Source organism: Platichthys flesus, chromosome 5 (assembly GCF_949316205.1).
Source record: "Platichthys flesus chromosome 5, fPlaFle2.1, whole genome shotgun sequence".
Taxonomy (NCBI): Eukaryota; Metazoa; Chordata; class Actinopteri; order Pleuronectiformes; family Pleuronectidae; genus Platichthys; species Platichthys flesus.
Window position 1 is genome coordinate 3,803,041 of NC_084949.1, and position 16,021 is coordinate 3,819,061.

General features: G+C 41.2%; 1 protein-coding gene across 1 annotated transcript in view; it reads left to right on the forward strand.

Moving 5' to 3' along the window:
- The window catches only part of LOC133953561 (sodium/potassium/calcium exchanger 3-like), a 42,851-nt gene that overhangs the window by 3,483 nt on the left and 23,347 nt on the right, over window positions 1–16,021 (forward strand). The window contains exon 2 of the mRNA XM_062387522.1: window positions 1,998–2,126. Within this exon, the coding sequence (XP_062243506.1) occupies window positions 1,998–2,126 (129 nt within the window). The remainder of the gene's footprint in view (window positions 1–1,997; window positions 2,127–16,021) is intronic.

The window sequence follows — 16,021 nt, forward strand, 5'->3', positions numbered from 1 at the left end:
TCTGATAACTGTGAAGGACCAGAATTTGGGATTGAGTCCTTGCTCAGATTCATAATTCTGATCAGAAAGGAGCTTGGAGAACTCACATCTGCCAAAGCTCACGCCCTATCTCGCCAGGTCAAAAAAAGGGGAGAAAAAAATCCCGGATCCACCTGTCCTATTTGGTCCAGACCTCACATATCCGCCAAGATTCAATAAAATAGGTTCAGTAGTTTTGGAAACATATTTTGCTTGGCAGAGGTTATTAGAGATTTCAGGCTCCCAAAGGTGCAGGTTGACAACCATGTAATGAAACCTACAGTCGTAAATGTAATCTCAATCTCAGTTTGTATTGTGAGACACATTTTCCAGTGTCAAAAATCATTTAGCGTGAGCATTTATGGTGCCCTGTGGCAATTTCTTTCAAATGTAAAAAATAAACTTAAATTTAGGGTCACAAATATGTGATCTGTGTGTGTCTTTGATGAACAACTGTGCTGAATGCGTTTCATCAACATCTGTAGATCCAGTTTTTGAACATTTTAAACCTGCATTGTCATTGTTTATATAACGCTGAGGAAAACACTGCTCCATAAAGTTAACCTGATTTAAAAATACACATTTAGTGTCAATACATACAGAGACGCCACATTGGCCACTTCTGCCCATTGCTGCAAAATGTCAACACCTCCATTGGAGCTGGCACAACTGGCCTGTGAACAAAAACAAATAAACAAAGGGTTTGCATTTCTCATCGAGTTTCAGTTTTGCATCTTGATGTTAGATGTGTTTCTGTGTTAGCCTTCATGAACTGAACTACTGCTGTGTTTGAAAATTATTCATTGTCTGAAGGAACTCACATTCATGGAACCTGGGTTCGATTAATACTTGTGGACACGCACATGAAATGTGTGACATGTTAATGGCTTATTCTCTTCACGTTTCTTTTTTATTGTGCTGCAGCTCAAAACAAAATTAATTGACTTTTGAATCCTGAACTGACTTACTCAGTATCAGTCAGTTTAGTTCTTCAGTGTTAATATATTTCATCCCTTGTTTTTTAAAGGGTAAATGATTAAGCCCTCACTTTTTAAGTGGTCTGAACAGTTAGTTGTGAATATTTAAAACAATACAGAACCCTGTGATACAGTACAACTACACAATATACACAACATTATTATATTTGTATAATTTCCATTTGTCTCTTGACAGCGATTACAGCCTAACTTTCAAATAAAACTGGAAACAAAACCTTTAACACAATATGTTATGGAAAACCTTAAACAAAACAATTTTAAGTCACTTTTGAAATGTTATCCCGACAAACCACAGCTCCCTTGTTTGCATGTATTGTTACAGGGACGTCTTCCATGTTTCAACATGGCGGCAAATTTGACATATGATCCAGCAGCTAATGCAGCATCTACATATACAGTATTTGTATGTGGTAGTTACTTTTAATGTAGGACCAAAATGACACACTGTGAATGTTGCTTCATTTTTGCAAAACTAACCATGAAATGATGCAGATTTCAGCTGCTGGCAGCTGCAGACATACAGCATCTACCTCAAACCCCCTTTGCAAAATCCTCATGTTGTACTGCCCTCATGAAAATAGCAGAGAGGACTTCTTGACACGTCTCTACTTGCATACTCTATCACACTCTCTGATATGATATCAATCTCACAGTCACATAGATTGGATGCAAGACTTTACTTGAGACCCATCTCGCACCAATAGGGCATGTATCGAGCATGTATGGTTAGTGTTTTCTCATATTCATTAATTCTTAATTCTTATTTTATTAATTTTAGATTACCTTTTTTATCCATGCACATATTTCTCATGGTCAAGAAATATGTGTTTTAAAGGGGAAGCATAGTTTTGGTATCACCGTTTATAGTATTAGGTTTTACATTACATCATAAAATACCCCATTGAAATGCTGTAGCTGCTCTAAAAGATCACTAGAGTCTGTATTTTAAAGGTGTACCTTTTTCTGTGGCAATCTGTGTAGGTTTTGACATCTCGAGCCGGAGCAGCGAGGACCAGGAGAGATGGGGAGGAAGGAGGCTACTGCAGGAAATTGACAACAGCAGCCTGGAGGAAATAGAGAGTGAACAATCTAAGAACTGCACAGCTCCAGGTGAGACGGAGACAGGATAAAAGAAAGAGAAGACATAAGTGTTCTCTCCCTTGTTAGAACAGAGAGAGAGCAGGATAGGGCAAAGAGAAGGGAAAGTGCAAAACAGATGGTTACCCCCAACATGTTCGGTTTTCTTTCCCTTCCTGATCCCCCTGTTTTCTCTTCCCTAAAGTGCGATTACCCAGATAGTGAAGTCAGATGATTCCTCATGATTGCAGATTATAGCAGGTTGTGAATTTCTTCCTGCTTCAAATGTTTTCACACTCTGCCTCTGTCACAGATTTTCTTCAGGATCTAGCTGGTTTCATTCTCACTCACTCCACATAGCTTTTCCCCGTCTGTCTCTTCATCTCTCCCTATCCCTCCCTCTGTGTTCACCTCTTGCTTTATCCCCAGAGTGGCCATCCCTCAAATCTTGTTTCCATGGTGATCTTTTTGTCTTATCATCAACCCAGCGACTTGTTTTTGAGGTACTCAAGGTGGTGTGTGAGGATGTAAAGTTTAAAATCTGCATGCCGAAGTGTCCTTGGGTAAGATGCTGAACCCTAAATAACAAAGTGCTGCGAATAGATTCACTGTATGAATGTGTGTGTGAATGGGTGAATGTAAAGCTGAACTGTAAAGCGCTTTGAGTGGTCATCAAGCCTAGAAAAGCGCTATATAAATACAAAACCATTTACCATGTACCATTTACATGTTAAACCACGGTTGTGGCATTTCTCACTTGACCTCACACATGCATACTTTCCAAACGTCACCCATGTCTATTTGCTGTTCTTTTTACGTAGATGGAAGGAAATGTAATGTTCAGCTCTGTTATAAAGGACATGTTCTAGGTAAGAGGGGGATGCGACCCCTGCTGATCGCATTGACATTTGTCTTTTTTACCTTGAGTGGGAGACAATTGACCTCCCCCCGAAGGGAGGAGTTATTCTCTTGTGAGCTCATTAAGCAAAATACCCATCATCAATCTCCTCTCTCACCCTCCCAAGGTCGCCACTGTCATCTATAAAGGGAGCTGGGGTCAAAGTTCCACTTATTTTCTCCGCCGGCTTATTATGCAGTAGCTGCTCTTTCCTCCTCTCGTGCTAAATTTAAAGCACATACCCCCCTGTGGCCTAAGCCCCCACCACACACAGGAAGAAAGAAGGTTTTTTGCTAAATAACCTGATTTTCAGCACGTTGTGGGGATTTCTGCTCCTTCCCAATGAATGACATAAAATTAACCCTTTTGTGGGGTTGGTGAGACATTGGTGAGAGTGTTTATGGGAAAGAAAATGCAAAGGTAGTGCATGTGTGTGACGGAAAGGATATTGAATGTATACAGGAGCAATATGCCTGAATTACACGTGGGAGAACAATTTGCATCCTAGTACAAAATCCTAAAATTTTTTCCCATCAAAGTATGTTGAAGAGGTCTTGAGGACCTTTACTGCTCCAAATGTAGAACAGCATTATAAAGCCTTCTGGCCTCAGCACGTCCTCAATCGAAGCAACTTGGTTGGTTGGTTTTACCCTGTTCATCTCCTTCTTGGTAGGGTTGAGAATAGTTTAGCATACCTCTGCTCCAATCTCATGACTTGTCTTCCCAACTCTGGGGCCAGGGACGCCCACACTGACGGCTGATTTCCTTGGCATGGGATCACGCTAGCAGTCAAACACATCCCTGTGATTTCCAATGTATCCGGTATTCGCAAGGTGATTCAACAAGTTTTGTCATGTTCCTCCCTTCCTTCTTCTCTCGAAATTGGTGAATACTGCCACCAATTCTACCAACTGTTGCTCCCAGCACCTGGCAGCTGCTCTCGGTTCCCTGCTCTAAGCTATTGCTCGGGCATTTGCGTCACGTCATCGTGTCAGAGCCCTTTAACGTGAAATACAGCCACACTTTTGACACTTAACATTTTCTTTGTGGTAGCTAGGAGCTATAATGGTAAGCTAAATTTACTTTGTGCCAGAGCCATGCAGAGTGTGTTGTTGGCAGAGTAAGTTGGAATTATAACCACACACATGCAGTGATGTTAATGTTGCTTGTAAGCAGAACAACTATTTCAACACAAAGCTCAGGCACTGGAAAGAGGCACCGAAATCCACATGGTGATTGGATACTTTAGGCACCAGTTCCTGATTGTCACTAATTCCAGTACCCAATCCTACGTCTCAGTGCTGCCACCACATTCCAACATCTCTGTTCTTAACTTGGCAAGCTCAACCAAAATGTTGTGCTTGCCACATAATAAAGTTGTTATTACTGCAAGCCTAAGAGTTTATAGCCATGCCAACAGCACTGTAAGACAGTCATACTTTGTTTTCTTGTGTCTGTCGCATGCTAGGATCTGTGATAAGTAAGCATGCTAACATTTGCTAATTCGCACTAAACACAAAATTGGAATGGATGCCATCAATCTTGTTCTTTTGTCATAATACAAAGATAATTGATTCCACATTGGTGAAATTCACATGTTACAACAGCATATAGTCAAAAGGAGGTAGACACGAGAACATGTGAAAGTATAAGTAAAGTGATCAAATTAACATTTTAACATGATTGTGACATTAAATTAAATGTCAAAGGATTTATTAAAATTCAAGCACATCTGTATTCAATTTCATGGCAGTCCCTCCAAGAGTTGTCAAGACATTTCACGCAAAGCCAGAAAGGTCAGGAAAAGTCAGGGGATCACCAATGTCAGTAGGATTTAAATCCTGGGAACCATGAACTTCTGAATCAAATTTCATACTAATAAAACAAAATGTTGCTGGGATATTGTGACATTGCCACCCCCACAGGCGTGATGCTAGCATAACTTTAGATAAGATAAATAAATAATAGTTGGTTAATCAAATTATGTGTGCGATAATGTAGTAGCTCACACAAATTGTGCAAACTGTTTTCCACAGCAAAAGGTTGGCTGATGAGGAAGCGTCCCGTCATAGGCTCTGTGCTCTAGGAAAACGCAGCGCAGCTTGAGATTAGAGGCTGCTGATGATCAGGTGCAAGTAAACTGAGGGAGAGACTCCGGAGAATTTGCTGAGCAGAAGATGAAACAACCATCATCACGACTCCCTGATTTCTATTGTGAGGACCACTCTGCTTCTGTTGATTTAAAACGCTTGTTTAGTCCTTCACCACCCATCCCCACTCCACCACAAATTTTTCTGTCAATGGGTTAACAAGATGTGAAACACAGTCAGATGCTTCAGTAAACTCGGAGAGTGGTCACATCTTGTTAACCTGGTGGCTTTGATGTATTATTTGATTTGTTACAAATGACTGAAAATGTCAGACTTTCTTTGCCTGGGAGGAGGTGGTGAGTTCATGGCCAGTATATGTGTTTGTAGGTGTCTTATTTGTGTCGGTGCGTGCATGTGTGTGTATGTGTAAGCAATCTTGTACAAAAAGAGCCCTATCCGTCGTGCTCTTGACGACGGATAGGGCCCTTTTATCATGGAAAACAAGTGTTATTCACTTTGATGATGCTGCCGTCCAAGTCTAGTGTGCAAGGCCATGCTGTGCTTTGATGTCCCCAAATAAGAAAAGTCAGTTTCTTCTGAAGATTTATCTGAGATTAATCATACTGTAGTTTTCATCTGCGGTAAAGCTGATGAAATGCACTCACATGTACACTCACATACCCTTTTTCCCTCCTTGTCGACCCCTTACAAACACACACATCACTACAGTCCATCATTCAGGTGCTTTTTTTAGTCCACCATACACCTGACTGCTCTCTCCAGGGGTCTTTCCCCGGAGGCCGCCCTCCTCTCTTACTAAAGATCTTCTCCTCTGCACTCAGCTCGGCTCCAACGCAACACTCCATTTTAGGAAAGGAGGCTACTATGACTTAATCAGGGCTTCCCTGTGAGAAATGAGGTGTGTGCATGCACATGCGCGTGACTGCAACTTGAACCATTCAAAGGGAAGCCTCAATAAGAATTGTATTAATTAATGCGAGGATGCTATTCCCAGTTTCTGCACTGTTTTGGTGTGTGTGTGTGTGTGTGTGTGTGTTTCCCTCACTTCACGTGGGCAGCCAAACTGGCTCCACCCTGCATTCTAGAGGCAAGTAAGAAGGCATCACCATAAGGAGGTTGATGAATTTAATCACATCAGAAAAATAGGCTGCTCCACTAATACTTTGACAGTAGCCTCCCACTAATCAAATGCTAAATTGACCCAGGGAGGGCCCAGAATGATTTCCTCTGAGAAATCCATTCTGCCAAATTACAATATTAGCTTTGAGTAGGCTGCTGCTGCCTTCACAACAGCAACAACTGTATTAACAGTTACAGTTCCTTCATAGCCGACTAACGTGCGGATTGGCAAAGTCATCTTGTTGTGTTATTGCAGGAGCAGGAGCCCCGTGCTCATGGGAATAACACAAATCCATCACAGCAATTAGCCCAGCAAGTCCGAGTGTCCCCTCCACACTGGCTCCCACTGATTCTCTGCCTGAAGAGACGAGTAAGAGAGACGCTACACGGCGTAAATATTGTTTTATTTGATCAATGGTGATGTTTCTTCTCTCTCTTATCACATCCAACATATTGAAGAATCACTTATCTGGGTAATGGAGATCAGGTTTTTTGTCACCAGCAAAAGTGGCTTGACAAACTTTTAAAGATTTATCCTACTGAGACATAGAGGCTGTTTCCTGACTAAACCGGCAACATCATTCTTTACTGCTGTTTTTCAGCTTGACTGGAATGTTTGCTGTTTGTTAGTTGTTAATATTCAGGCCTTTAATGCCTTCATTACACAGTGGAGAGCTGAGATCAAATAAAATGAGAGAGAATTTGAACAACAGAGATTGTTGCAATAAAAAAGTCAACATATTAACCTCCCGTCAGTCTCCATTACTTCATTTCATGATGAACAAACACTTCTAACTATTTATATATTAACCATTTGAACTTTATGTAAAAATATGCTGCAGACAATTTGTGTACTGTAAAAGATTTAGCAATTGGAATAGATAAGAAAAAATAACATACAATACATTAGAAAAGTAACACCCATATTGCCTCTGAAACAAAGCATTGAAAAGAATGCAGACAATACATTGAGTGGGTTAATAAAGTGTTGAGACCTTTTTATATATAGTCTATGGTTCAGATTCCATAATTTTTTCTACATTTTATTGAATTATAGATTTAATTTAATTAAAGTGTGTCTTGTAAGCATGTTTAGAAACATTAACAAGACCAAGCCGAAAAGTTGAGGGAACCCTCTGTAGAGTGATACAACTGTGGCCAGACATAAATCAGAGACAGGGTATATAGAAGTCGCCAGGATCCCAGTGTCTTTAAAACTGTGTAGCCAAACTGAGTAACCAGACAAGAAGGGTAAATGGACTGCTATTATATAATGGCATCTTTCTAGGCAAATAGCCACTCAAAGCTCTTTATAATGTATGCCTCATTCGGACATTCATCGAAGAGTGTTAAAAAATGGACTATATGTGGGGAAGCCAGGGACTGAACCAACCACCTTCTGATCACTAGATGACAGCTAACTCCTGCTCCACACCTCCCCTAAATGTCTCTCCATGGCCCTAACTCTAGCAGAGGTTTCTGCAAAGATCTCAGACGATGCCAGAGGTATAAACATCTCAGCATTCAAATTGCAATCGTGCCTTAATGGTGGAGTAGCTCGATGACGGCCATGTTGAGTAAAGGCCTGACAGGCAGTTTGGTGTTTGCCAGAATGGCATTTAAAGAATGAACAGGAATGATGAAACCAAAACTGAAACCTGTGGTCAGAACTCTATACCATATACCAGGCACTGCTCATAACCTGGCCAATACTATCTCAACCATTAAGCATGGTGGTGGGACCGTTTCAGAAGCTGGGACAGGAGGCTTTTCAGATTTTAGGATGAATGCAGCCAAATAAAAAGGTCCTTTAAAAATGATTGTTCCAATATGCAAATAGCCTGGGCAACAGTTCACATTTCAGCACAACAGTAATGCAACAGAGAAAACCGCAGGGAAGTGGCTTAGGGACAATTCTCCTGCAGATGCCAGTTCACTGCCGATATCCAACCAATCCCACAGCGCTAGATAAGATCTGCTTTGAAGTGGGGGATAACCCGGCCAAATCCAGGTGTGCAAAGCTTCGAGAGATAAATCTAAGAGGACAAAAATCTGGAATGGCTGCCAAAGAGGCGTCTTCAAAATATCCAATTATCGATCTGATTACCTCTGTGAGAGATTTAGACATTACTTTTTTTATACATTTGGACAAATTTTAAAACATGGTTCATGTTTGTCATTTTTGTATAGATTGTTGTCAAACAATATAAAAATAAAACACAATAAAATATGGGAATTGTAAAGGGGTCCTATTAGTCTCGTCGGTGCTGTCTATTAAAGCAGAGTGTTCAAACCTTTGATGCAGTACTCTGTCACCACAGTGCTGATGTGAAAAGATTTCCTATTCACTAAGTTGGCCTCATGCTGAGGTAATGGTAACGTGGGTACAATCTAATGCTTCAGTCAATCATGGAAAAGAAATGTCAGCTCAAAGAAAACCTCATTCATTATTGATATTCAAATAATGTTCCGTAAGGCACCTGCTATTTCTTGGAGGTAATATGTAATACCCATAGAGGGAAGCTGCTCTGACAATGCTACAAACAAATATCTCTCTTGAAATGAGTCGTGATAGGAAACAAAAAGGAATCCCAGTGCTGTTTCTCTTCATACATACTACAGTTAAAGTAGCCCTGTCATTTCTGCTTGGACTTGAAATCGCTTCCCTCATTCATCTGATGTGAATGCGGCACTGATGCCAAAGAGATGAATCACGAGGAGCTGAGCTTTGTACATGTATTCAAAAGATTGAAATTAACCTGCACCGGTGTGCAGCCTGTGTTGCCATGGAGACGTACACTTCTTAAAAGTGAGTCATCGTCATTATATTGAGAGGCCAAAGTTATGCACAAATTTAGCCCCATGAATTATGCCGTACTGATTGACCTGGCTGGTGTTATGGTGGATGTGATATGAAATACGAAACTGGATTTGTCTTGTTTAGGAACCTTTTGTAACACGTTGTCGACCAGGAAGGAAGTGAACAGCTTTCTGTTGTGACTGTAAACATGAGCATCCACTTTAATCATGTGCAAAGAGATTTTCCCCCATGAAATACACAAGAACCTATAGTAACTTCATTGGGTTTCGGTAAGCTTGGTTAGTTTTTTACCTTAGTAGTAACAGACCAGCAAGCTGCCCCAGATTTGTCTGAGATATTGAACAAAGTCTGAGAGGCCTTATTCTCCCTGGCAGTGTTTTTTCCAAGACCCACCACCTGCACTGCTTAAACAGAGTAAACTTATGGCACACATCACTCAAGTTACACTATGTGGCTGGAGTGACATATAGAAGGTGAACAGGTGAAAGCAAGTGAAAGCTTTTGTCAGTGTCGCACATGTATGTAACAACGTGAACTTGATTCATATCCAAATATAAGAAAACATAAATTTTTTGCCAGGACCAATGCTGATACATTTTGTTATTTTGTATCCTGTTAGGAGATTAAACACCAACTTTCTGGTTGAGCACTTGCCAACATCCCATAGACGGCGTACAGGCATTATTGCTGTCAGTTCAGGTGGGCTATCTGTGTGTACAATCTGTCTGATTGACTGACTGCTTGTGTTTCTTACCCTGATGGACTTTGTTCTACAGATGCTGCTACGTTCCCTGTTTCCACACCTCTGCTATTATTTTCCTTTCCTTAACATATTTGAATTACTTTACAAGAACAATGTCATCCTAACCAATACAAATGATACCAAAAATTACAAAAAAAGTTGTAACAAATAGAAAAGGACAACTCAACCTTAGAATCTGAAGGAGGCAAAAATATATATCTCCTTCATTATCCTCATCCAGATTTCTCTCAGTCCACTGTTCACTCACAGTTGATCTTCTTTAACCTCTAACTGCAGATGTGCATTCGTGAATAAAGACCCTGAGCGTGTTCATGCACAGATCATGTAAGATTATGGGAATCCTGTCACAGCAGTCAAACTGTGTCAGCAGTGAACCTCAGCACATTTCCTCAGTCCCTACAGAGACATTTTTAACTGTTTTTGCTACTGATCCCATTATACCCGCAGGGTTGTGGGGCTCTGTGTACCAATCGATCTTGAGCAAGGGCTTTTGTTGTTGCAAACTTCCCCTATGGTCCGTTCAGAAAAGAGCATATTTCTCCCTTACATCCATTTTCCTGGGACTGTATGTACCCTGTAGGATGATCTTGTCACCTACCATTCTAGTTTCCACTGTGGTCAGCAGGTCTTCATACTGTCCCAATTGTAACCTGATCATTCTGGGAACGTCCTCGATGGTGATGGGATCTGTATATGGAGTCTTCTGTAGCATCTCATTTCAACTGCTGGGATTGTCTTCTGTAATTCTGATAAAGAGATTAAAAAAGTGCAGATATCACAGAATAAACACAGAGACATGAACTTGCAGAAGCAAGATACACTCATGTGTTTATGTATAAAAGAATGTGTGTTTGTGTGTTTGCTTTGGTGTGTGTGTGTGTGTGTGTGTTTTGGGCATGGTGTGTGTGTGTGTGTGCATGCTGTAAACAGTTCAAGGAAGGCAAAAAATAAGAAAAAGCAGGAGTCCTTAAATGTCACATTACTCAGCACGGTAACTACGCTCACGACATGCGATGTGTCAGCCCACATCATCATCGCCCACTGAGCATGTGCAGTACAGGCCCCCAGCCCTCCACGTGCGCTCAGAATATGCACAAGATGAACACAGGGATGTGCCTTAACACATCCCGAGGGTGGGAAATGCAACTTTAATCACCTATTTCAAAAAAACTTTATTTCGTTGTTGTGCTGAGTGGCGTCGTCATCCCCTTGGTTGCAGTTGTTGTTGTGCTCACTGCTCGATCTTTGTCGTCATTGTCGCAAAAGCTTCGACAGCTTCACTTGTCGGCCGCTCTTCCAAGGGTCGACCGTGACTCCTGGTGTCAAATGAGGCCTCCTCCTCTTCTGTGTGTGTGTGCATTCGGCGTGTGTCCTCTCGTAGCTCTCTTTGCTTGACCTCTCAACCAAGACTCCAATCCCAAAATGCATTGCCTCCAGCTACATGATGCATCCTGCAGCTATTTTTATTAATTTTCTTCCAGCCAATTTTGACAAGAACTCATGTTCCTCCCTCTTTCCAGAAAATATCATATCCAGAGACTAAAGGAGCAACTTTCAACTTCCTTTGTCCCCTAACGGCAATTTGTGTTTACAGCAAGGGGTACAACACATAACACATTAAAACATAAAATAATCAGCATCTTGCTATCTGATATTCAAACAGTCATCATCAGGGACTTAGTCATCAGAGACATCATAGTCAACATCATCCCCATTACTACCCCAACCACATTGCATATTGTAAAGACAACACAAATCAACATTGTCTCTTGCATTGTCTCATGTAAAAACAACACTACACCAACAACACACACCACACACACACAGCCAAAACCCTTACCCCATCCTGAATTAAAAAGAGAGATGGCTGAGGAGATATAAGAGTGCTTGTACATGTTTGTCTTTAAAGGGGTTCCCAAACCAACAGATTAAAGAAAACAGACATATGATATACGATCTATAAAACGGAATCATGGGTGATAAACAGTTGATCTCAGGTTCACAGTGTCTGTGTTATAATATCCTGAGCTGTATGCATTGTTGAGCTGCAGAGTGTGCTGCATATTCACTGAGGGGTTTGTTTGTCCCACAGCTGTGCGGCTGTTCATCTCACAGCTTCAGAAAAGCCAATATCATTGTTTCATATCTGGAGGAAAGTCAGATTTGTCTTTTTTCAGGGCAATTGCGTTGCGCATCAATGAACTTATTCCCTTTGACTGGGTACAAAACAAGTCTGCATGCCAGCTGCGGCATCTCTTTTTTTCACTATTATCCACACAGATTCTGATCTTTTAAAGATGAATAGTAAAATAGATATATTTGATCCCGTTGTTATTTTGAGTCTACCTTCCTTTACACTTCCTTTTCCTTTCAACTCCAAATATCAACCTCCGTCATCCTCACCACCAAACGAAATCTAACCACCACGCATCATTCAGGAGACTTCTTTTCCGTTTATTTTTTCACTGAGAGAAAACAGAGCGACTACACACAAACACATACACACCCACACAAAGAAAAAAAAATTCCCATTGTGCATAATTAGCAAAAAGGGTGAGATGCCAAATCATTGCATTCATAACAGGCTGGATAGCTTCCAGCCGATAGTTGTTTTACGAGCAAGAGAGGGATTGCAGAGGGAGCTGGATTGTAAATATCACTCTCACCGCTGTGTGGGATAGCAGGGAATTCTCTAATGGCGTATTTAACTGATGTTTATCACCATCATCATGGCATACACTAATCTGCTATTTGAGTTCTACCCCTTTTTGAATTCTATAAACCTGTTGTGGGACCCAGAGCGTATGAACGACAGCCACTGAGCAATACACGCCTACAAAAAAACTACAGCAACTAGAGAATCATTTCAGTTTGTTACAGCATGGGTCTAATTGTTTATAATTAGCCATGCTGATTATACTTTTGATCCCCTACTCTTGCTTGAGTGACTTCAACAGTTTAAACTTTTGGGAGCCGCTGTGGCTCCGGGGGTAGAGCCACTATGCAGAAGGTCAGCAGTTCGATCCCCGTCTCCCACGTCCTGCATGACCAAGTGTGGGCAAGCTACTAAACCCCAAATTGCCCCTAATGGTTGTGTTGCTAGTGTGTGAGTGATGTGTGATAGAGAAAGTGCTGCACTTAGATGCATTGTATGTATTTCTGTGATTGGGGTGTTAGGGTTAGGTGTATGGCAAAAACTGTACTGTAGAGAGCTTTGTATGGCCATCAAGACTATAATAGCGCTATATAAATACAGACTGCTGCACGGGTTGGAACTGTCACACAGACATACTGGTCAGCAGCTGAGGAACTGAAGGGACAGCAGCTGTCCCCTCTTTCTGAAGCCAGAAATGGAAAAAATAGCCATCCAGTGGGCTGCAAGCAGATTATGCAGAAGGAAATCAACCTTGTTTTTATTTGTTGATTCACCGATGCTGAGTCTGAAACACCAACGGATCAATGTTTGAATTTTAGTACACTTTTATCATCAGGAGTATTTGTCATCATTTTTGTCATCTTTATTTCATTTTTCTTATAAGGTTGTATGCACCAAGTTCACTTCTGGGATCTTGGAGAACAGCAACATCGATAAAAAAAGTCAGACAGAGAGACACTTAGACAGACATGACGAACGGACGGGGACAAACACACAGACAGACACAAAGAAACACAGACAGACTATCCATCCCAGTTCAAGGACTCATTCTGACTTCCTTGGCTGAGGTTATTATTTATAGACTTCAGGGTCGTTCATTCGTCTTCATTTTGCCTCCAAATAAAGCTGTGTAGATAACAGCTCAGCCCATTGTGTTTTATCCTGTTTGATTGATGATGTGATAGGCTGATATGTGGACCAATAAGTTTGAACCGAATATGACTGATCGATCTGCAGTGTCTTTGTAAAAGGACTCCAGTTGTAATTCATCAAACTGTATCAACTGTTTCATTGATCAAAGTGTGATTGTGCCATCCCTCTCTGTATTTCTGTCCGTTTCTCTCTCTCTCTCACACACACACAAACACGTACGTGTACACACTGTGAAATCATCTCTCAAGCCTTTACTACAGAGGTCGGATCTTATTTGTACCAAATATCCAAATGCAGTCAGACAACCCCCCCCCCCACACACACACACACGCACTCACAAACACACACACACACAGGCTAGCCAGCAAGGCCCATTCGTTTCCATGACAACGGCCTGAAAGTATTATATCATCAGTCAGAAGTGAGCAGGGCAGAAATCTGCGTGCATACACACACACACAGACGCACAAATACACAATTCCCTTGCTTGCTGTGTGTATTTCACTCCGTCTAACACACAGACACAAACACACACACCCAAACTTCCAAAAATACCGTCTCTCCTCAAAACGTCCTTTAGACTAGAGCATACGCAGCCTTGCCCTGTGTTATGCAAGTTTCCCAGGCTGTTACTTGGGAGAGGTGACATCCTCACCGTCAAGATGGAGGCTGAAGTAGAAGTTTTGAGGCAGTCTATTTATTACTGCTTAGTGATTCTCTTAAAATCTAACCTGATACGCTTCCTACTCCCTCAAATTCATTATGCTCATCATAAACTACGTTGGTAATTAACAGTAGAGGGACATTAACAGTGGGAGCTCAAATTAACAGTTTGAGCGGGCAGGCCAACCCTTTTAAGACACACTGAATAATTCACTGTGACTACATTAGCTTATCAACACATTTGACCCCTTAATGAAATCATTAACATCCATGTAGCTGGTTATCAGTGTGGCCTGTGTTAGAGGGATAACCCGCATTGATTTCTGATGGTTTCTTTGCTCTTCACTCGTCTTGACAGCTTCATTTAAGTGAGTGAGCGGGGCTGCCTGGTGGTCTGCTTTCCTTATGATATGAAGTAAGCATCCATATCTGAAGTTTAAGAACAACAGGCATCAGCACATGGTTTTAGCTCTCTTGCTCTGCATGGCAAAAGATCAGCAAGCCGGAAGCACTGGGCAAAAAGTGGTGAAGGACGAATCCAGGGGGCTTGTTGGTGCGATACTTTATATTTAAAGAGCAGAGATTGCAGGAAATCCCCAAAGACTCTCAAACATCACTCCACCTTTTCATCATCTGCTCTTTGAAGGTTATAAATAACCACCAAAGATGGAGGGGGAGAGGGGGGTGTTAGGTAAAGACGTCGAGAGTGGGTGTCCAGTGGGTTTGTACAGTAGATGTGTAGGGGAGAGAGTTCTAGGCCAAGAGCAAGTGGAACGCCACCATATGCATGTGCGTGGTTCTCTCACTTCCTCTTTTCTATTTTCCTCTCTATAAATAAATGTACACACTGGCTCACTGGTGCTGAAGTAACTATAGCCAATCATCACCTAAGAGTGGTAGAATGTCCTTCAGGCTTTTCCCTCCTGTGTTATACTTTTGTAAATATCTTTGGGTTTTGGGCTGTTTGTTGAACATAACAAGTACATTGTTTCTTCCCATGCACATTGTTTCAAAGGAGGTCAATTTTGAAGTGACTGTATTTACAGATCCATTTAAACAAATGAACCATTTTTACCAATAAAATGTAAAATTCTTCCTGATGTATTTAGGGAGCCATCAGGACAACACCCTGCATTCAGGTTCTTCATTGCTGTTTTTGTTCGTTTCTGTATGTCTTGCTCTCGTAATACATCTGTACATTCCTCATAACACTGTGCACTAAAGTTCTTTTTTTGTTTACCTCAGTTGAGTCTTTGACTGAAACTTGTGATATTAGTTTGGGCGCCTTTAGAATCCTGCTGAGGGGCAACGTATCCAGCCCTTGTGAGCACCACCTCATCCTCATATACCAATCAACTCCTGATCTGTGTATGTTCAAACAGAGATCCATTAAGGAATATATGATTTTGGACAGCAAACATCCGCAACAAGAGAGAACAGCAGGATGTCTATTTGTAAATATTACACCTACTACCTGCTTATTGTGTCACATGACAGTGGATTTGGTCTTTTAGTCACAATCAACATATAAATATATATATATACATATATATATATATATATGACAGAAAAAAGGGTAAGGTGCCCCTGTGAAATTGTGAGATGAAGGATTGAAATGTACTAGTGAATTCAATGCTATATGTCTATACTGTCAGCTGATGTGACGCCAAAGAAAGCGACAGCTAGTGTAAATAAGAACCTGAGGATGATGACGGCATAGGAGTAAATGTTTCAACACAGCAGCT